The following is a 17,942-nucleotide window of genomic DNA, read 5'->3' as shown; positions in this document are numbered from 1 at the left end:
GATTTGAAGTTGGAGGAGAAAATTAACCTTTTTGAACCGGAGTGCACAGACAAAGAACTATCCGTGCCAATGTTGCAGAGCTACAGTAGTGCAAGACAAGCATTTGTGGTTAAAGGTATAGTTCACCTAAAAATTAAAATGTGATGTTTACCTGCTTACCCCCAGGGCATTCAAGATGTAGGTGACAGTAGAACACAAAGATTTTGTCAATGGGCTCCACGGCTTTAAGAGAGTCAAAAAAACATACACAGACAAAACCAAATTAAACCCTGCAGCTTGTGACAATATTTTGAGGTCTTAAGAGACCAAACAATCAGTCTGTGCAAGAAACTGAACAGTATTTATATAATTTTTTACCTCTGATCCACCACAATGTCCAACTGTCTTGAACGTGTTCACAACAGCCTGCGTGTGACGAAGAGCAAGCAACCATAACTTCAGTCGATCAGGCTCAAAAGTTGGGAGTCTGTGAAAAGTCAACACTCCCGGATGAGTAGGGCTGGGTATCGATTCAGATGTTCCGATTCGATACGATTTCGATTTTCAAGTTCTTAATTCGATTCAATTTCGATTTTTGATTAGATTTCGATTCTCGATTTCAATTCTTGATTTGACAATATGAATATAGATTTAATACAAATCCTACATTTATAAAAAAATTAACAGTGAATATAAGATTACAAGTGGTTAATTAATAAAAGGAAATTAAGAGCTACAAACCTGTATATAAACACTTTTTTCATTTTAAGTACACTTAAAAGGGTACTTGGGTTAGGCTGCGGGGGTGCTAGAATCTGCACGTCTGGGTGATGTCTTGTCAAATGGCTCCGCAGATTTGTAGTATTACTACAGCATTTCATCTCAGAGTTACAAATCAGGCATATAGCTGTGTTCATGTCCACTGTATCTTTGAAACTGCAATTTGGTTGTTTAACCCTTTGGCCACCATTGAACTCCACTATATGGAGAAAAATCCTGGAATATTTAACCAACACAAAACCTTAAACACAGACAACTTTAGACACTTACCTGTTTTTCAATTGCTTTTTGATGAAACTGTCAAAACTGAAGTTAAAACCTCAAAGAATTAGCAGGGTGAATCTCATGAAACATGTCTTGGTCATATCTCACCCTAAAATCAGAGGAAAAAAAAAAAAAGAAACTTAAGCTTGTTTTGAATTTATTTTTTCAATTATGACATTGTTTTCATCCCAGTTAAGCAACCCTCTCACTCTCATTACTGTCACTAAAAATACAATTATTTAGATACTATTTAAATTATTTCATGTAGAGGAGAGTGGGGTAAGATGAGCCATTTTTTACTTATGTGGTCCTTGATGAGGCAGAAGTACAATGAAAGTAATTTCAGGATGTTTCCTGTCATTTTAAGTGATCAGAATGTATCTATGACAAAGTATGGCTTTTTATTTAAAAAGTGTTTCTGTGGCTCAGTTTGCCCCAGGTTAACATAGCTCATTTAAAATCAAATCAAATGAAGTTTAATTATCAGTCTTTAATTGTTTGCATTTCTAAAACTACGTTGAACACCAAAGTTTTAAACTTCCTAAAAATAGACTAAACAGAGCGTTTGTTCAGTAAAATGAAATTAAAACTATATTAGAATGAAGAAATAAATGTCACTGAAACTAAAAAAACAATTTAGTCAAAAGATTCTTGGCATGGTAGCTTTTCTGCAATGTCGACCAGACCATTAGGGAGTACAAGTGGAAAGATATATTTGATTAGGAAAAGCATCTGTTTCTCAGAGAAAGATTTGTTGCACTTGTACACTGTCCCTATCAAATAAAGTACAAATAATATAAATATGATAAACTAAACGATCTGTGTAATATCACATTAAAATACCAGTTTATACCAGTATAAGATTTAAGATTTTCAATGCCTTATGGTGGGGAAAGTTAAAGTGTTGGCTCAACTTACCCCACAGCATTTGGCTCACTTTGCCCCATAGCTGGCATTTTGGAAAAAAACTAGCTATTTTACCAATTCAGGCTAAATGTATGTAATGTATATGCATCATAAATATTTTTAGAACTGGATCAATTTGCTTTCATGTAACAGCATTTAAATATTTTATGATAAAATTTTACTTTGACAAGCCAAAAAAAAAATTTTTTTAAGTAAATGGGTGCCTTCCACTCCTGTGTCTCTCCTTTTCACAGTCAGAAATGACATGTGACTCCGAAATACATGGTCACATGACAGTAAAAGTGTACAGCTGCCAAGATACAGGGGATGGGTCAACTTACCCACTGGCTCAACTTACCCCACTCTACTGACGTTGTCTTTTTGTAAATTGTCAGATAATTTGAATAGTTTTTTTAAATAGTCCTAAATGGCTTTGAGCTAAATCTAGTTCATTTGGTCATTTTCATTTATTCATTTTAGGGTAAAATGTGACCTAGACTTTTTACACGTCCTTTTAAAGAAAAAAAAAAAACGAATTTTCCAATGCCTGCACAAAATACTTGCTTCTCATGAATTCTAAAATTCTAATTTACAAAAAAGGTAACACTATTTTACACTGTCCTTGTTACAGTCAAACCAAAAATTGTTCAGACAGCAGGTATATTTTTTGATATTTTTTTACTAGTGGGTACAGGACACTATAGTTCATTTATGTAAGTGAGGATAGCAAAATAAAGGAAGCTGTGACATATACCCAAAAATTCTTCATACAGTGAACTACCAGTAAAATTGATAAAAGAATTTGGGACCAAAAATTTGATTTAACACTTTGACCTGACTATGTTTTGTTACCTTTCTATTAAAGTTATCTGACATTATCAAGATGAATTTGTTCTGACACAGTTTAACTATTGAGTTCTTGTTATATTTTATTACCATTTTCTAAACTATACACAATAACCTGTGATAATGTGAGAAATGTTGAAGGTGTCTTTATTTATGACAGCAAATTAAATAATAACGTTGCTGTTTTTTTGTTGCATTTTTATATATAGTATTATGTATCTGTACAAGCATACAGTAAATGCATTAGAAATGCTCTGGACATAAAACAATTCATTTGATGTGCAATTTTTTTCAGTTTTTTTTTATTAAGCAAATTCCAGATTACAAAGAAGAAATGCCACAGTTTTAATAATAATAATAATAATAATATTAATAATAATAATAATAACTGTCATCATCATCTTAAATCTTAAGTCAGGCACAATTGCTTTGGCATTATGGAATGAAAGGCATGCAAAACTAATAACTGAAAACAGAAAATGAAAGACAGCAAGGCTGAGAGAGAGAGAGAGAGAGAGAGAGAGAGAGAGAGAGAGAGAGAGAGAGAGAGAGAGAGAGAGAGAGATGAGAGAGAAATGAAGGATAAAAGAGGAAAAGACAAGTCAAATGAGTGAGGCAGCTTTAGCTTAATGGGACTTTGAGAGAGACAAATCAATACAAAGGACAGCCCACCGGGAAAAAGCAAAAAGAAAAAGGCTATGAAGAAAAAAAAATGTCATGCGAAATGGTACATACATATTTATAAGCCAGACCCTCAGCGTAGACCGCAACAACAACAAATGTCAACCGGAACAATGAGAGCAGAAAGCTCATTATAACGCAATTATTAGTAAAAGACAAGAAACATAAACAGATATCCACATTGGAGACTTAAAAGCAGACTAAATTTGTACCATCAGCAATGTTTGAATAAATATTAGGATTCAAAAATCATTCCTCAAGCTCTTTTAATTTTCCATAAATCATTCGAGTCTGCATATTTCATTTGTATGGCTATAATATAAATTATGCTATGTATTTCTTTACTATCCAGCAGGAGCCAGTCCTGTTCTTTATAACTATACGTGTTTTAGAACTATTTATGATTTGAATATTTACAACAAAAATGAACTCTATCAGTTATAACACTCTGGAAAATATCTCAAGCTTCTGTGCATTAAAATATTAGTTTGTAAGGGCATAACAGATTGGTATAATAATATCTATTAGCTAATATTAATTAAGGGATATAGAAGAGGGACGGATTTATGGGTATAATAATCATACTGTACAAATTGTCTTTACTGCATCGATGCAGCATCCGCAGGCACCAGGTATGAAAGTGCTGACTCATCTGCCTCATTTTAGTCAATGAATCGAATACAGATTTCATACAACTTCATTGCTTCTTTAATGCACTAATAGTGCTTGACCAGTAGATGGAGCAATATACCAGGAGCGCTCAAGGTGAAAAAACAAAACATTGTTTTATCCTGTTGAAATCTTCCTCTCCTTGACTGCTGTTATTTCCCATATTACTCTAAAACATCAACACATATACATAGGTTTACTTTTATTTTGTATAATAAACAATTTAATTCATAGTCGTAGCAATAATATCAATAATAAACGATACGTAACAGCTGCATTTTTAAGATGATGACTGAACAGTGAATTCATATAGGAGTCAGCCTCCGTTCTAGGTTAATATGTTTAAAATTGTCAAACGTTTCCTTTTTGTATCGTGCTAAATGTTTTTTAAAACATAGTTTTTTTGAATATGAGAGCACAAGAAAACACAAGGCATATTGAGGGCCGTGAGGCCAAGCGTACAACATCCTCAGCCAGCTTTGTAGAACATCTACCCTGATGTACAAATCTAAAAACATTACAAATCCATAGTAAAGGACAAATCGAGTTTTCTTTGCCCACATGATAAAACGTAGGTAAGTATGTTTGGACTACACTAGATGACTACTGCTTTTGATACATTATGTACAGAAACTGTTTGTTGCGACACTTTTTAAAGAAATCCGCCACCTTTGGGGCACATTCGTGTCTTTTTGCTTTAGTATAAACAAGAAATGGTATAAATAGCCTGGTGCTCGTGACATATGAGGAGATGAAAAATGGTGTGCAATAAGATTGAAACATTTTACATACAAATTTATATACGTATACAATTGTTCTCAACTAGTGTTTTGTACCTTGTTCCTGTTTTGCTCTCTTTTTCCTCCATACATTCTTTCTATATGTATAAATGCTATTCCCCTCACTTATTAATCTCGCTCTGAGAATGTTAAACGTCATTCAGGCACAGAATTGTAAGTGAAGTGCTTTCTCGTTTACCTTTTATCAACCTAGCACCCTTTTGCTCCAATAGTCTCTGGAGATTTCTCCTCTTATCTAATTTTATGCCCATATTTCTGTTGTTTATATTTCTGAAATCTAACAGGGGGAGGCGCTCATACGCATATGCGCGTGATAGCGAGGAGGCGGGACTGCAGATGGGGGCGTGGCCATTGGGAGGGACTGAGGGGCGTGGCCACCGGAATGAGAGGAGTGGATGGTGTGAGGATAGGAAGAGGATGAGGAGGTGGAAGCAGGTGGGAGGTGATAGCTGGCCCCGGAGGAGGGACCCGAGGAAGAGGGCGGATTGGAGGGCCCGCTGCTTTTCGGCGGAGGCAGCGGGGTCTGGTTGAGCTGAATGGAGATGTCGCTTGACACCTCAGAGCCGCTGCGTCCGCGCTGAGGAGGCGGCCACGAGTCGGGGTGGAGGTACTGGCCGCTGTAGTCGCTGCATTCTGACAGGCGAGGGCGATACAGCGCAGGGTGGGGTCGGTACATCTCTTCCTCGGCGTAACGTTTCATGAAGAGATAGACAGACATGACCCCAGCACCCTGGCACAACAAAACTAGTCAGTCACTAAAAGTATTCACTTTAAATTCAATTACGCAGATAAAATGTTCTTATAATCTAACAGGAACACTAATGTTCCTACAACCTAACAGGTATCACTGCAAATAGATGTTCTGAGAAATCGCACCTTTCTCTGCGACAGTCTTTCTCTATGCAAAAAATCCAAAAAGGTGTCAGGGGTTGAGCTTGTGTTTTTTTTTAGCCGAAAACTAGCCAATTAGAAATGGTGTCTGCCCAAGGGTTCGAGTTTGGCTGGTTAGCATGACCCAGTTAGCTGTAACCACACCATCTGGGGGCATAAAACATCTTTTTGCATTGATTGACATTCAAAATGTATTCATGTAGTTTGATGGAATAAGCTATAATGTTGTTATGCTATGAAATGCAGTTTTTGGGTACTTTCAGTTTAAAGAATCGAAAAAAATGTGTCACAATGTATCAAGCCAAAATTGAATTACAATTTGACATTTGTAGACTGCACTCTACAAAATTCAAAGAGAAATTGTGTCCTCAATGTTTTTATTACACTACCAGTCAAAAGTTTTTGAACAGTAAGATCAGGATCAGGAGTTCAGCAAAAAAACGAGAATTTTGAAATATTTTACTATTTAAAATAACAGTTTTCTATTTAAAAATGTAAATTATTTCTGGTGATTTCAAAGCTGAATTTTCAGTATCATTACTCCAGTCTTCAGTGTCACATGATCCTTCAGAAATCATTCTAATATGGTGATTTGCCATTCAAGAAACATTTATTATTGTTATTATCAATATTTGAAACAGTACATTTTTTCAGGACTCTATGATAAACAGAAAGATCCAAAGATCAGCATTTATCTGAAATAAAAAGGTTTTGTAATATTATACATTATACCATTCAAAAGCTTGGAGTTAGTATATTTATTTATTTATTTATTTATATTTTGGAAAAGGAAATTATAGAAATGAACACTTTTATTTAGCAAGAATGCCTTAAATTTATCAAAAGTGATGATAAAGACATTTATAATGTTACAAAAATAAAAATTCTACTCAGCTGTTTTTAACATAATAATATAAAATATTTTTTGAGCAGCAAATCAGAATATTAAAATGATTTCTGAAGGATCATGTGACATTGAAGACTGGAGTAATGATGCTGAAAATCACTTGAAAATCACTAGAAATAAATACATTTTAAAATATATACAAAGAAAACTGGTTTTAAATAAGAAAAATATTTCAAAGAATTTTACTGTTTTTGGATCTTTGCAATTTTCTACTGTAGTTTGGATCAAATAAATGCAGGCTTGGTGAGCAGAAGAGATTTCTTTAAAAAAATAAAAATAAAAAATTAAATCTTACTGTTCAAAAACTTTTGTCTGGTAGTGTACGTTGTAGTAGTTTTGTAAAAACAATAAGGAATTTGAGATCATGCTATTTTGTCAATATAGTCACCTTTCTGATTTCTTTTAATTGCAATTTAAATATCATAAACTGAAAAAATAAATAATGGTAAAATTACAGATTTGGGATCAGTTAATTAAAAAAAAGTAAATAAAAAAACTTTTATTTTGGAAGGATGCATTGAATTGATCAAAAGTCTTCTATAATGTTACACAGGATTTCTTTTTTAAATTAATGCTGTTCTTTAGACTTTTCTATTAATTAAAGAATCTTGAAAAAATATTAAGCAGCACAGCTGTTTTCAACATTGATAATAATGAACTTCAAATCAGCATATTAGAATGATTTCTGAAGACTGAAGTAATGGCTGCAAAAAACAGCTTTATCATCAAAGGATTTAATTACATTTAATATATTAAAATAGAAAATATATTAAACTAGAAAACTGTTATTTTAAATTGTAATGATATTTCACAATATAAAATTTTTCTGTATTTTTGATCAGATAAACTGCAGCTTTAAATTTAAAAATCTTATTAACCCCCAGACATGATGGTGCACAAAACTGGCCAAGGTTAGAAAGACTACTAATTTCATCCTAAAACTTTGTCTATTTCCTGGCTTAAATTAGATTATGTTTTTAATGTATGATCTCAGACTTTTGGACCCCTCTGTATATGCATATACATCATAAGAATATAAGTTGAGGTTACTGCAGACAGTAGATGCTGACATTTACAAATTGCTGCACTGAACTTCGTGAATTAGCATATATGCAGCATAACGGAAATATGTAGCCTTCACCCCAGCAAAAGCTAGGCTAAAATTAATGCATACTGATGAGGGCAGACCTATTGGTTTAGGAGCTAACAGCAGTGAAAGCTGTTAACACAGCTGCACATTAATGAAGTGAGCTCAATGATAAGAATACACACGCAGTCAGCTCGAGTGTTAACAGTCGCTGCTCTCTGTGACTGACCTCTTTCAGCAGGAAGGAGCTGGCAGCAAAGGCAAATGACCAGCCGTAGCGGTAGTGAAAGAACTGTTCCGGCTCCCGAGGCCTGTTCATCACTTCATCATTGATACTGGAGATATACAGCACCAAGCCGACCACCAAACTCAAACCTGAGAGTGAATAAAAGAGGGGAAAGACAGTAAAATCACAGCAGAAAAGAGGTAAATCATGCAAAATGTATATACAGAAATGGTTCAAAGTCAGAGTTGGAAACATCTTGAAATTTTTTTGTTGGAAAAATATAAATCTTTTAAGATGTTTCCAACTCTGACTTTGACATGAAAATGCGGGACACATTTTTTTTTTTGCATAAAGTTTAATAACTTACATATAAAATATATATTTTTTTTTTACTTCATTTTTTACTGCATTTTTAAAAAAACAACAACAATAGAATAAAATGCAAAATTCATACATTTAGGGGTTAGGGTTCAGGACAGCCATCTCCCAATTAAAAGTACACACTAAATGGTGATCTTACAGTAAGCTTACTAATATTTTAAATATTATTTGGGGTATTAATAGATAATAAAAGGATCTTAGTAAACATCTAAGATTTGAATATTTCAAATCCTTTTTAAATGTGTTTTTTGGTTGTGGGACAGCAGTTTGGACCAGTTCTGTAGAATGGCCCATATACAATAAAATAATTGGATTCAATCTTTTTGTTAGCTTGTTTTATTTTAATTAGCACAGGTTTAGTATTTTTGTTTAGACCTGGTTGATTGTAGACTTCATTGATCTGAGCTTAAGCACCTCAGTCTTTGAGCAAATTACCAAAATTATCCATAAACAATCCTTTTTTGTTTTCACTTAAAGACTAAGGTGCATGAGCTCAGATCAATAATGCCTATGATCAATCAGTTCCAACAAGAAAAACAAATGTGCTAATTGAAAGAAACAAGTTGACAAAAAGACTAAGTCCAAGATTTGGAAATACTGTTGCATAAAGAGAGATTTAAAAGAAATGTTTAAAAGGCTGGTCATTTCTGACCAGGAACACCAAATTAGATACAGGATTTTCAGCATAAAGAGATTAAAGAGATTAAAGAGAGTTCACCCAAAAATTACGTTTTTGTCATTAATTACTTTTGATGAAATCCAAGAGCTTTCTGGCCCTGCATAGACAGCAACACAACTGACATGCTCAAGGCCTAGAAAAGTAGTAAGGACATTGTTAAAATAGTCTATGTGACATCAGTTGTTCAACCGTAATTTAATGAAGCCCTGAGAATACTTTTTGTGCACAAAGAAAACAAAGCTTTATGAATACTTTTTGTGCACAATAAAGCAAAAAAAAACAACAACAACTTTATGCAACAATTTCTTCTCTTCCATGTCAGTCTTCGATGCACGTTCACAAGAGTATCATGGCGTATGGGTGTGCAGCTGCTGAAGAAGCCAGCGGAGGAGAAGAAATTGTTGTGTAAAGTTGTAATTTTTGTTTTATTGTGCACAAAAAGTATTCATAAAGCTTAATAAAATTCAAGTTGAACCACTGATGTAATATTTCTTGAAAATCTCTCATTATGCTACATTAGTTTCCAAATCTTGGACTTTTTGTCAACTTGTTTTCGTTGCTGTCTATGCAGAGTCAGAATACTCTTGGATTTCATCAAAAATATCTTAATTTGTGTCCTGAAAATGAATGAAGGTTTTATGGGTTTGCAACAACGCGAGGGTGTGTAATCAATGACAGAACTTTCATTTTAGGGTGAACTAACCCATTAAGATGATTTCCCAGTCTGGCCAAGCTTGTGTTTTGCTGAACTCCAAGCCTGACCGGATGAAAACTGTCCAAAACTCCTCTAAAACCAGCTAAAAGACTGGTCTGCTCAGGTTTTGGTTTTCAGATTGTTTTAACTAATCTTAGCTAGTTTAAAACTGTCTCCCAGTCTGACCAAGCTCGTGTTTAGCTGGACTCCTGACCAACTAAAAATCCCCCAAAACCCTTTAAAACTAGCCAAAAGACCAAGCTAACCGGGCTCTGGTTTGCTGATATTAGATGTATTCATTTAAATTCATTTTTGAGGTAAACATTCCAGGATTTTTCGCCATATAGTGAACTTCAATGGTGGCCAACGGGTTGAAGGTCCAAATTGCAGTTTCAATGCAGCTTCAAAGGGCTCTACACAATCTCAGCCAAAGAGTATGGGTCTTATCATTGTTTTACCTTTTTTTGTAAAGAGCATTTGGCTTTCTTTGCACGTAAACACTTTTGGGTTAAAAAGTATATAAATTTGTATTTTCTTAGAAAATAACCAATTGTTTTGTTAGATAAGACCCTTATTCCTCGGCTGGGATTGTGTGGAGTCCCTCAGGAAATTTTATTCTGGAAGTAAAGTTTTCCCTTAAGATGGTTTCCCAGCCTGGTTAAGCTTGTAATTAGCTGGACTTCTAAATGACCAGCTGATAAGCCCTCTAAAACCGGGTTTATGCTGGTTTAAGGCTTTTTATTGATTAAAGGGAACATTTATTTAGAAAATGTGAGTACAGCTTATATAAAAGTTGCTGCAGTGATGTTAAGATGTTGTGTATGGTTGCCATCCTTCACATGAAAAGCATTCCATCGATCAATTAATAGCACAATTTTCATAGCTTGAAAGCCGCATAGTTCACATTAGTAAAGGGAGAAACTATTATGTACACACAAAAGGGGCCTAAAAGCATTCAACGTAAATGACAAATGAAAGAAACAAACATGTCTTGTAAACATCTAGATAAAAGTACAGTTGATGCCGCAGTGTTTTCCTATCACGCTACTGAACAGTCAACACTGTTTTCTTCTGAAAGCTCGGCGCAAAGAGGGAACGATAAAGCAGCGCACCAACACGCAACCTGTCATACCGGGAAACATTAACATTTATAGCGTGCTCAAATGTTGCTGTGTTATGATGGAGAAAGCTCTGCTGCGGTAATTGTGGAGCGCAGGAGGGGAAAAAAAAGAGAAAAAGGGAGAGAGACAGTGGTAAGGAAAAGCCTCTGGCGTAATCAAACACATTATCGCAGTCTGTCACTGCCAGCTGTCTATGCTGCGAATACCGACAAGGAATGTGCTTACATATTTCCTTTTCGCATTAGGAATGCAAGACATTGGATATTAAACTGCTGTGTCACACTAGGGCATATATTCCCAGACAAGCACAAGCAGGATACAAAAAGACTAGATCTACCTGCCTTCTATACTACAGTTTAGAACATCAGACTGCGTTTTTTTTTTTTTTTTGCAGTGTCTGTGTTCAGCATTTTGCAACAGCGCTGTTGTGGTGTCTTGTGCTTTATTAATAATTCTGTAGTACAAAATGCTGAGCTAAATGTAACATTAGCACCTGATGCAGCGCTACACGGCACAGTGTTGGACGGCTGCCGGTGCTGCCACAGGAATCTGCAGTCGTACTACAGAATCCATTATTATTAAACTGCAGTAGTGCGTGCATTAAAGCCGCATCGGCTGCAATGCATGGGACATGTCGACCTGGCTCTGTGCAAACGATTGAGGGGCTTTGCTGATTCTTCACTCTCCCACTGCTGCTGACTCCTTGCTTTTGCCTCATTGTTCATTTCCTGACATCTAATGAAGACGGTGAGGCAAATTAGATTTTAACAGCCACTCAATGATTTACTGTATTCTAATTAGCAAATGTTGATTGTTTTGATTGGAGTGTAAATGGTCTCACGTAGTAGTGTAAATCAAGTGCTGCAATTAAGCAATAAGTTATGCAAGATGCTGGATTGTGAATATAGCCATTTCAACTCAAAGTTGTGAGAAGAAAGAAGCAAGGAGTGATATGAGATAAATATAATTAGCAAGGACATTTAGGAAATCAGTTACCCAGGACAATGATCAATTATATAATTTATAACTATAGCATTTATTTGATCACAAATGCAGTTAAAACAGAAATATTCATAAAATATAGCTGCAAGCAGCAATTACGGGGCCAAGCATTCAAAGGCAGGGCTCTAGAGTGCGACCAATTTGGTCGCATGTGCGACCTAATTTCTCAATGGTGCGACTAAAAAAAATCAAAGGTTGCACCGGTGCGACCAGCCGTTCGAGGGGGAAAAAAACGAAACTCCGTCACTCTTAAAGTCTCCCTGTTGCTCAACAACAGACACACATTAGACCCATATCGTGGTCTAAACCAATCAGAGATAAAGGACGGATCCCGCCCCCCCTCTGATTGTCCGTGGTCCAGATATTCCTGTACGTGTGTGTACGTTTGAAAATGCATGTGATGCAGTCAGGTTGTCTCTACATTGTCAAGCGTTTACAATGCCTCCTCCGCAAAAACACGGACTGGATCGCGGACTCCATTCATAAAAACCGAATTTACTATGGCGCGGAATGACACGTAATACGTTGATTTCTGGAATGACAAATCAAAAGTTGGTCTGTCACTTAATTCAAATCGCGATATGGACTAGTGTCTATGAAAACTGAAAGGCAAAAAGACCGTTTAAAATGAATCCTGCATGTTCCGTTTGCCTCTATGTATTAATGGTGGAGACGTGTATTTTTTTTTAACTACACGCGTATAGGCTACTGAAGCGTTCACGGTGACGCTCCCGCTAATTTTTTAGCATTTGCATCTCACATGAACAGATAAACTCAATCTCCAAACCTACTGTGTCACTTTTACCGTTTCATTTGAGAAAGCATCATATCATACTGTTCACAGATACTTCATGGCAACCTGTCAAAATAAGAGTACGGTTTAACATGAAACAGAACAATATTAGTCCTGTATTACTTTTGTACAGTATAATGTAGGTGTTTATATATTCCTATTTATAAATCATATGTTTGCCAAAAATTAAAAAGGTTTATTTTTCATTTGATTAAAAATAAATACATGTTTATGCTTTCATTTGATTATGAGAAAAATTAAAACAAGAATTTTGAAAAATAAAAATAAAATAAAAAAACAATTTTAGAGCCCTATTGTTCAAAACATTAAAATAGAGAGTTTTGGACTTATTTTTTCACTGAAATGTTTTCGTTATTACACAAAGTAGGGTAAAGTACTGGGGGAAAAATATGCTTCAAATAAAGAACTTTATATTGACCAGATTGTTAGTTAATCATTTACAAGTCAATATTGCCTATATGGACAGGGATTAAAAAAATAAATAAAATAAAAAAGTAAAAAAAAAGTGAACTTGTAAAACTGCGGTGTTGAATGTGATGCGGTTGAAAATTTGGGTGCACCTAACTTTTGTGCTGGTGCACCTAAGAAAAAAAGTTAGGCGCACCAGTGCAACCAGTGCAAAAAGTTAGTCTAGAGCCCTGAAAGGGGAAAATGAGGAGCTAAGGATGGCAGGAACAGCAGACCAACTGCAACAATAAGTAAAAAGAAGCCATTTCAGGATGATTTTAGTCAAAACGACAGAAAAATGATGTAGAACGCCTACTGATATAATTTAATGGCTTATTAGGTTTGACCAACAGGTGGCGCTGTTATCAAATCGATGTGGTGTGTTTATTGTGAGGTGACAAAGGCACACACAAAGTTTGGTGTCGTTATGTCAAAGCTTTGCAGAGATAAAGCTTCAGAATCATTTTGGCATCAAGCCTAAAATTTGTAGCGGCGCTGTACGAAAAGGGTTTCATCTATCAACACGAAATCCATAACTTTTTGTCAGTATAGTCTGAAGATGATCTGTCTTGATTTTGGTGAAAATCGGATAAACGGTAGGAGGAGTTCGAAAAAGTATGTTTTCAACATGAATCAACATGGCGGAGCGGAAGTTTGTCCAATTGTAGCACAATTGGTATCCATGTTGTCGGCATGTCCCAAGGAATATTTTGAGACCAGTCTCATTACAATAGGCTAATGCAATCTGCATTAATTAAAATTTTTGGAAATTTCAAAATTAGTAGTTAATGAATAGCTTATTACTCTTGACCAATAGGTGGCGCTGTTACCAAATTGATGTCTAGTAATCAGTGTGAGTGACAATGCCACATACAAAATTTGGTGCAAATATCTCAAAGCTTTGCAGAGATACAGCTTCAGATGCGCTTGGGCATCTTTTCAGCAAATTCGTTGATGCGTTAAATGGAAACGGTTTCGAATATCGACATGAAATCCATAACTTTTTGTCAGCATGGTCTGAAGATGATCCGAGTCAAATTTGGAGAAAATCCAACGGTCTAGGAGGAGTTTGCAAAAGTAGGTTTTTAACATTAATCAAAATGGCGGACAGGAAGTTCGGCCAATTTTTGCATAATTTCGTAAAATATAGCATTTTATAACAAAATTCAAAATGGCTGACGCCCAAAATGGCTGACATGGGAAAATCGGATATGGTTCGACTCAGCATGCCCCTCCGAATCTAACGAAACCTGTTTTGAGATTTTTGGCCAAACCATTGAGAAGTTATAAGCTAAAATAGCCATTTTTCATATCTCCTGACCACTAGGTGGCAGTGTGACGAAACACTGCAGGTAGCCTCAGGTCATGCTTATTATAACACACACCAAGTTTGGTCTCAATACGACAAACCGTTGCGGAGATATGGCCTCACATCCATTTTTATGCACTTTTTGTAGAATTAATTTGTGTGTTATTCGAGAACGGTTTGTTCAATCAACTTGAATTCCATAGCTTTTTGCCAGCATCGTCTGAAGATGATCTGAGCCAATTTTGGTGAAAATCAGACAAACCGTCTAGGACGAGTTCGAAAAAGTAGTTTTTTCAAACAACTAATTATAGAAAAAAAACTAAACCTTATGATTTTTGAATTTTGGTGTTCATCCGACTCGGCATGACCCAAGGATTCAGAGAAAAAAATAATTTTGATTTTGTGGCTTACGGTTCAAAAGTTATTAGCAAAAAGAAAGTGCAACTTTGGACAAGTGGTGGCGCTAGAGAGTTTGAGTTAGAGACTCCAAATTGGCTATGGTGACATTTCAGACTGTCCTCTATCAGTGTGCCAAATTATACAACTTTCCCGCAAGCGGTTCTATGGGCTGCCATAGACTTCAAGAGCGGAAGAATAATAATAATAAGAATCCTAACGGATACAATAGGTGCCATCGCACCTTCGGTGCTTGGCCCCTAATAAATTTTACAATTTAATAACTCCATTAGTCCAGCATGTCACATGCAGTGTTGAGGGTAACGCATTACAAGTAAGGCAAGTTACGTAAAAAGATTAATTATTTGAAATAAATAGTAATGCATTACAGTACTTTTTAATTTTCAAGTTACTTTTCAAATAAGTATGCTAGTTTTCTAATTTATTGACTGACAAGTCTCCCGTCCCCATGTTGAGAGAAATCAAAGTACAAAGTTCTGTGCGCTGTGAAAATATGATGTTACTGTAGTTCAACACTAAATGTGAACATACATTAATTCATGTGAAATGCAAACTCAGAATATGACGCAAACCTGCAATAATTAAATGTTAAATAACACAAATATCCTTTTTCTTAGCCAATGTCTTTGCTGCTGACCTTTGATGATCTAGTTCAACTATACTAATAAGCACAAATCACTTTAGATAAACTTTTTTTATTGCTAAAGACCCTCTTATTGTTGAACCTTCGTCTCCTGCTTTCTACTATACAGATGTGAATTTACTTTTCCTTCAGCCTGAGGTATATTCACTTCACTTTTTGGTGGCTTTTACATTGGCTAAAAAATAGAACTTTTTATTTTTTTTTTAAATAGAATGCAAAAGTAACATAACAAATTACCTTTCATAAAAAGTAACTATAAAAACGCAATTAATTACTTTTTTAGGGAATAACACAATAATGCATTACTTTTAAAAGTAACTATTCCCAACACTGCTCACATAATTCTTAATAAATTGTTAAAACTGATACTTTTTTCAGGATTCTTTCATAGATTGAAAGTTCAAAAGAACAGCACTTGTTTGAAATATAATTCCCTTGTAACATCAGATTATGTCATTTTGATCATCACTGCTGAATAAAAGTAATAATTTCTTTCAAAAATATTTTTTCTATGTGCAAGTTGTACTCAACTAGGGGGCCGGGCCACCAGGGGGCCCCAGCAAACTTCCAAGGGGAATGCATGACTTCCTACAACTTTTGAAAATAAAATCAATACAAAATAAAAAATATATTAAAATAACTAAAATGCTAGAAACTGCTAAAACTGACATATTTAGTTTTTAATTAAGAATATGCAATTATTAGAACATCTGCATTAAAAATTAATCACATTTTATTATTTAAATAAAATAATAATTAAAAAAAGGAAAAAAATATCATTACTAACGCTGTAAAATATACATACTGAAGAATCCATGGTAATACATTACTATAATATTGAACGTTAAAGTTAACTGATTTGTATAGAAACGCTTAAATTACACTTTTTTTTACAGTTTTTTTTCTAGCATTTTTCTAGTTTATGGTCACCGAATATGTTTTTTCTGAGGTTAATGTGATGTGACATTTTTTACAAGCTGTTACAGTATACTAAGTCTTTCAGTGGTTGAATCACTGTTTGAGCGATTATATGAGACAGGATACGGATTTTGCTAGTTTGCACTTTTTCTTTTAACATCTGATGTTCATTCATGTTTATTTAATGCTGAAACTGGTATTAAAGCAGAGGAGATGATCAGTTCTGCCGCTTCTCTTGAACTAAACGTGTTTAATGTTTGAATACTGTAATAAAATGCACAGAATTTGAAATATGAGCCTCAGTTTCACATCAAAAGTACAAAGCACAAAGCTTATTGCAATTTATTAGATAAGATGTGGGCTACAATGTGCCATTTATTTACTGAAAACAGGCTAGACTAATCGATTCTTGATTAGAAGAGATTTAAGAATCAATATTATTTAATAAAAATGAGAATTGATTCAAATTGAGAAATCTATCTTTTTTTTACCCAGCCCTATCAAATATCCATTTGTAATTTCATTTAAACTTTACATACCTTCTATTTAACTTGACTGATTGATTGACTTTATAAACCTTATCATCAGCAGAGATAGGAATTATCGTAGCCTATATCCACATCTTTCTTTCCGTAAGAGAAAAGTCTGGATTCCGGTCTCATCAGCGTCCAGCTATTTTTAGCTGTACAAAACAACTCATTTTGTGGCTTGATATTGCAAACTGGTGTGTCTTACCATATTATTTTAATGTATTATCTTAATTATGAAGTTTCACCCATAGGCTTACTTCCACGTTAAAGAAAAGGGTGGATAAGGAGTCAAAAACATTGAGAACCACTGTTGTATCATGTATGGAGTTGATCATATTATTTGAGAAGAGACTGCAACATGATACGAGAGACACAAAACTCAGCTATGTAGGAAATTAGTAGCCTGGGACAACCATCAGTAACACAGATGTGTGAATATATATGACTGAATTCAGCATTCCGCAACTAGAATGAAATATTCCAGAGTGCCATTTCAAAACCCGTCCTTCCAGCATTCTAGAACTGTTCAAACACCAGCTTTCTAAACCTTCATGGGAAATCTGTTCCTGCAGGCTGATTTGTACAGCTGTCAGCAGGAAACTGATACAATCAACTGATATAGTTCTGCCACATCGCTGTCTTCAAGCCACACTGACTATTGTGAAATTCACAGCTCCACAGTGCAGTCTGAACATACTGGTACACCTTGAAAAAATTAGCAATTAATCTGCAATATTATTTTGGTATCAATCCAGCCCTACATATATCTGGTATGTATTTAGTTTAGAAGATTTCTTTCAGAACATTCATGCGCACCAGACTTACTTTGCATGTAAATCAGTCAAATCGAAACACACTTTGACATTCTTGACAATCTGTTTCTATTAGCCGAATGCAAATGACAGCTGTTAGGCAGAGCTCTGTCGACTGGATCAGAGAGACCCGCTCTTA

General features: G+C 35.0%; 1 protein-coding gene across 1 annotated transcript in view; it reads right to left on the bottom strand.

The window, feature by feature from the left end:
- Positions 1 to 1,345: 1,345 nt before the first annotated feature.
- cacng7a (calcium channel, voltage-dependent, gamma subunit 7a) overlaps positions 1,346 to 17,942 on the bottom strand; it is a 33,798-nt gene continuing 17,201 nt past the window's right edge. The window contains exons 5-6 of the mRNA XM_073822491.1: positions 8,040 to 8,185; positions 1,346 to 5,655 (exon numbers count right to left, since the gene is read on the bottom strand). Coding sequence (XP_073678592.1) covers positions 5,203 to 5,655; positions 8,040 to 8,185 — 599 coding nt within the window. The 3' untranslated portion in view covers positions 1,346 to 5,202. The remainder of the gene's footprint in view (positions 5,656 to 8,039; positions 8,186 to 17,942) is intronic.

This window comes from Garra rufa, chromosome 17 (genome assembly GCF_049309525.1).
Source record: "Garra rufa chromosome 17, GarRuf1.0, whole genome shotgun sequence".
NCBI classification, from domain to species: Eukaryota; Metazoa; Chordata; class Actinopteri; order Cypriniformes; family Cyprinidae; genus Garra; species Garra rufa.
This window is presented reverse-complemented; position numbering and strand designations above follow the sequence as displayed.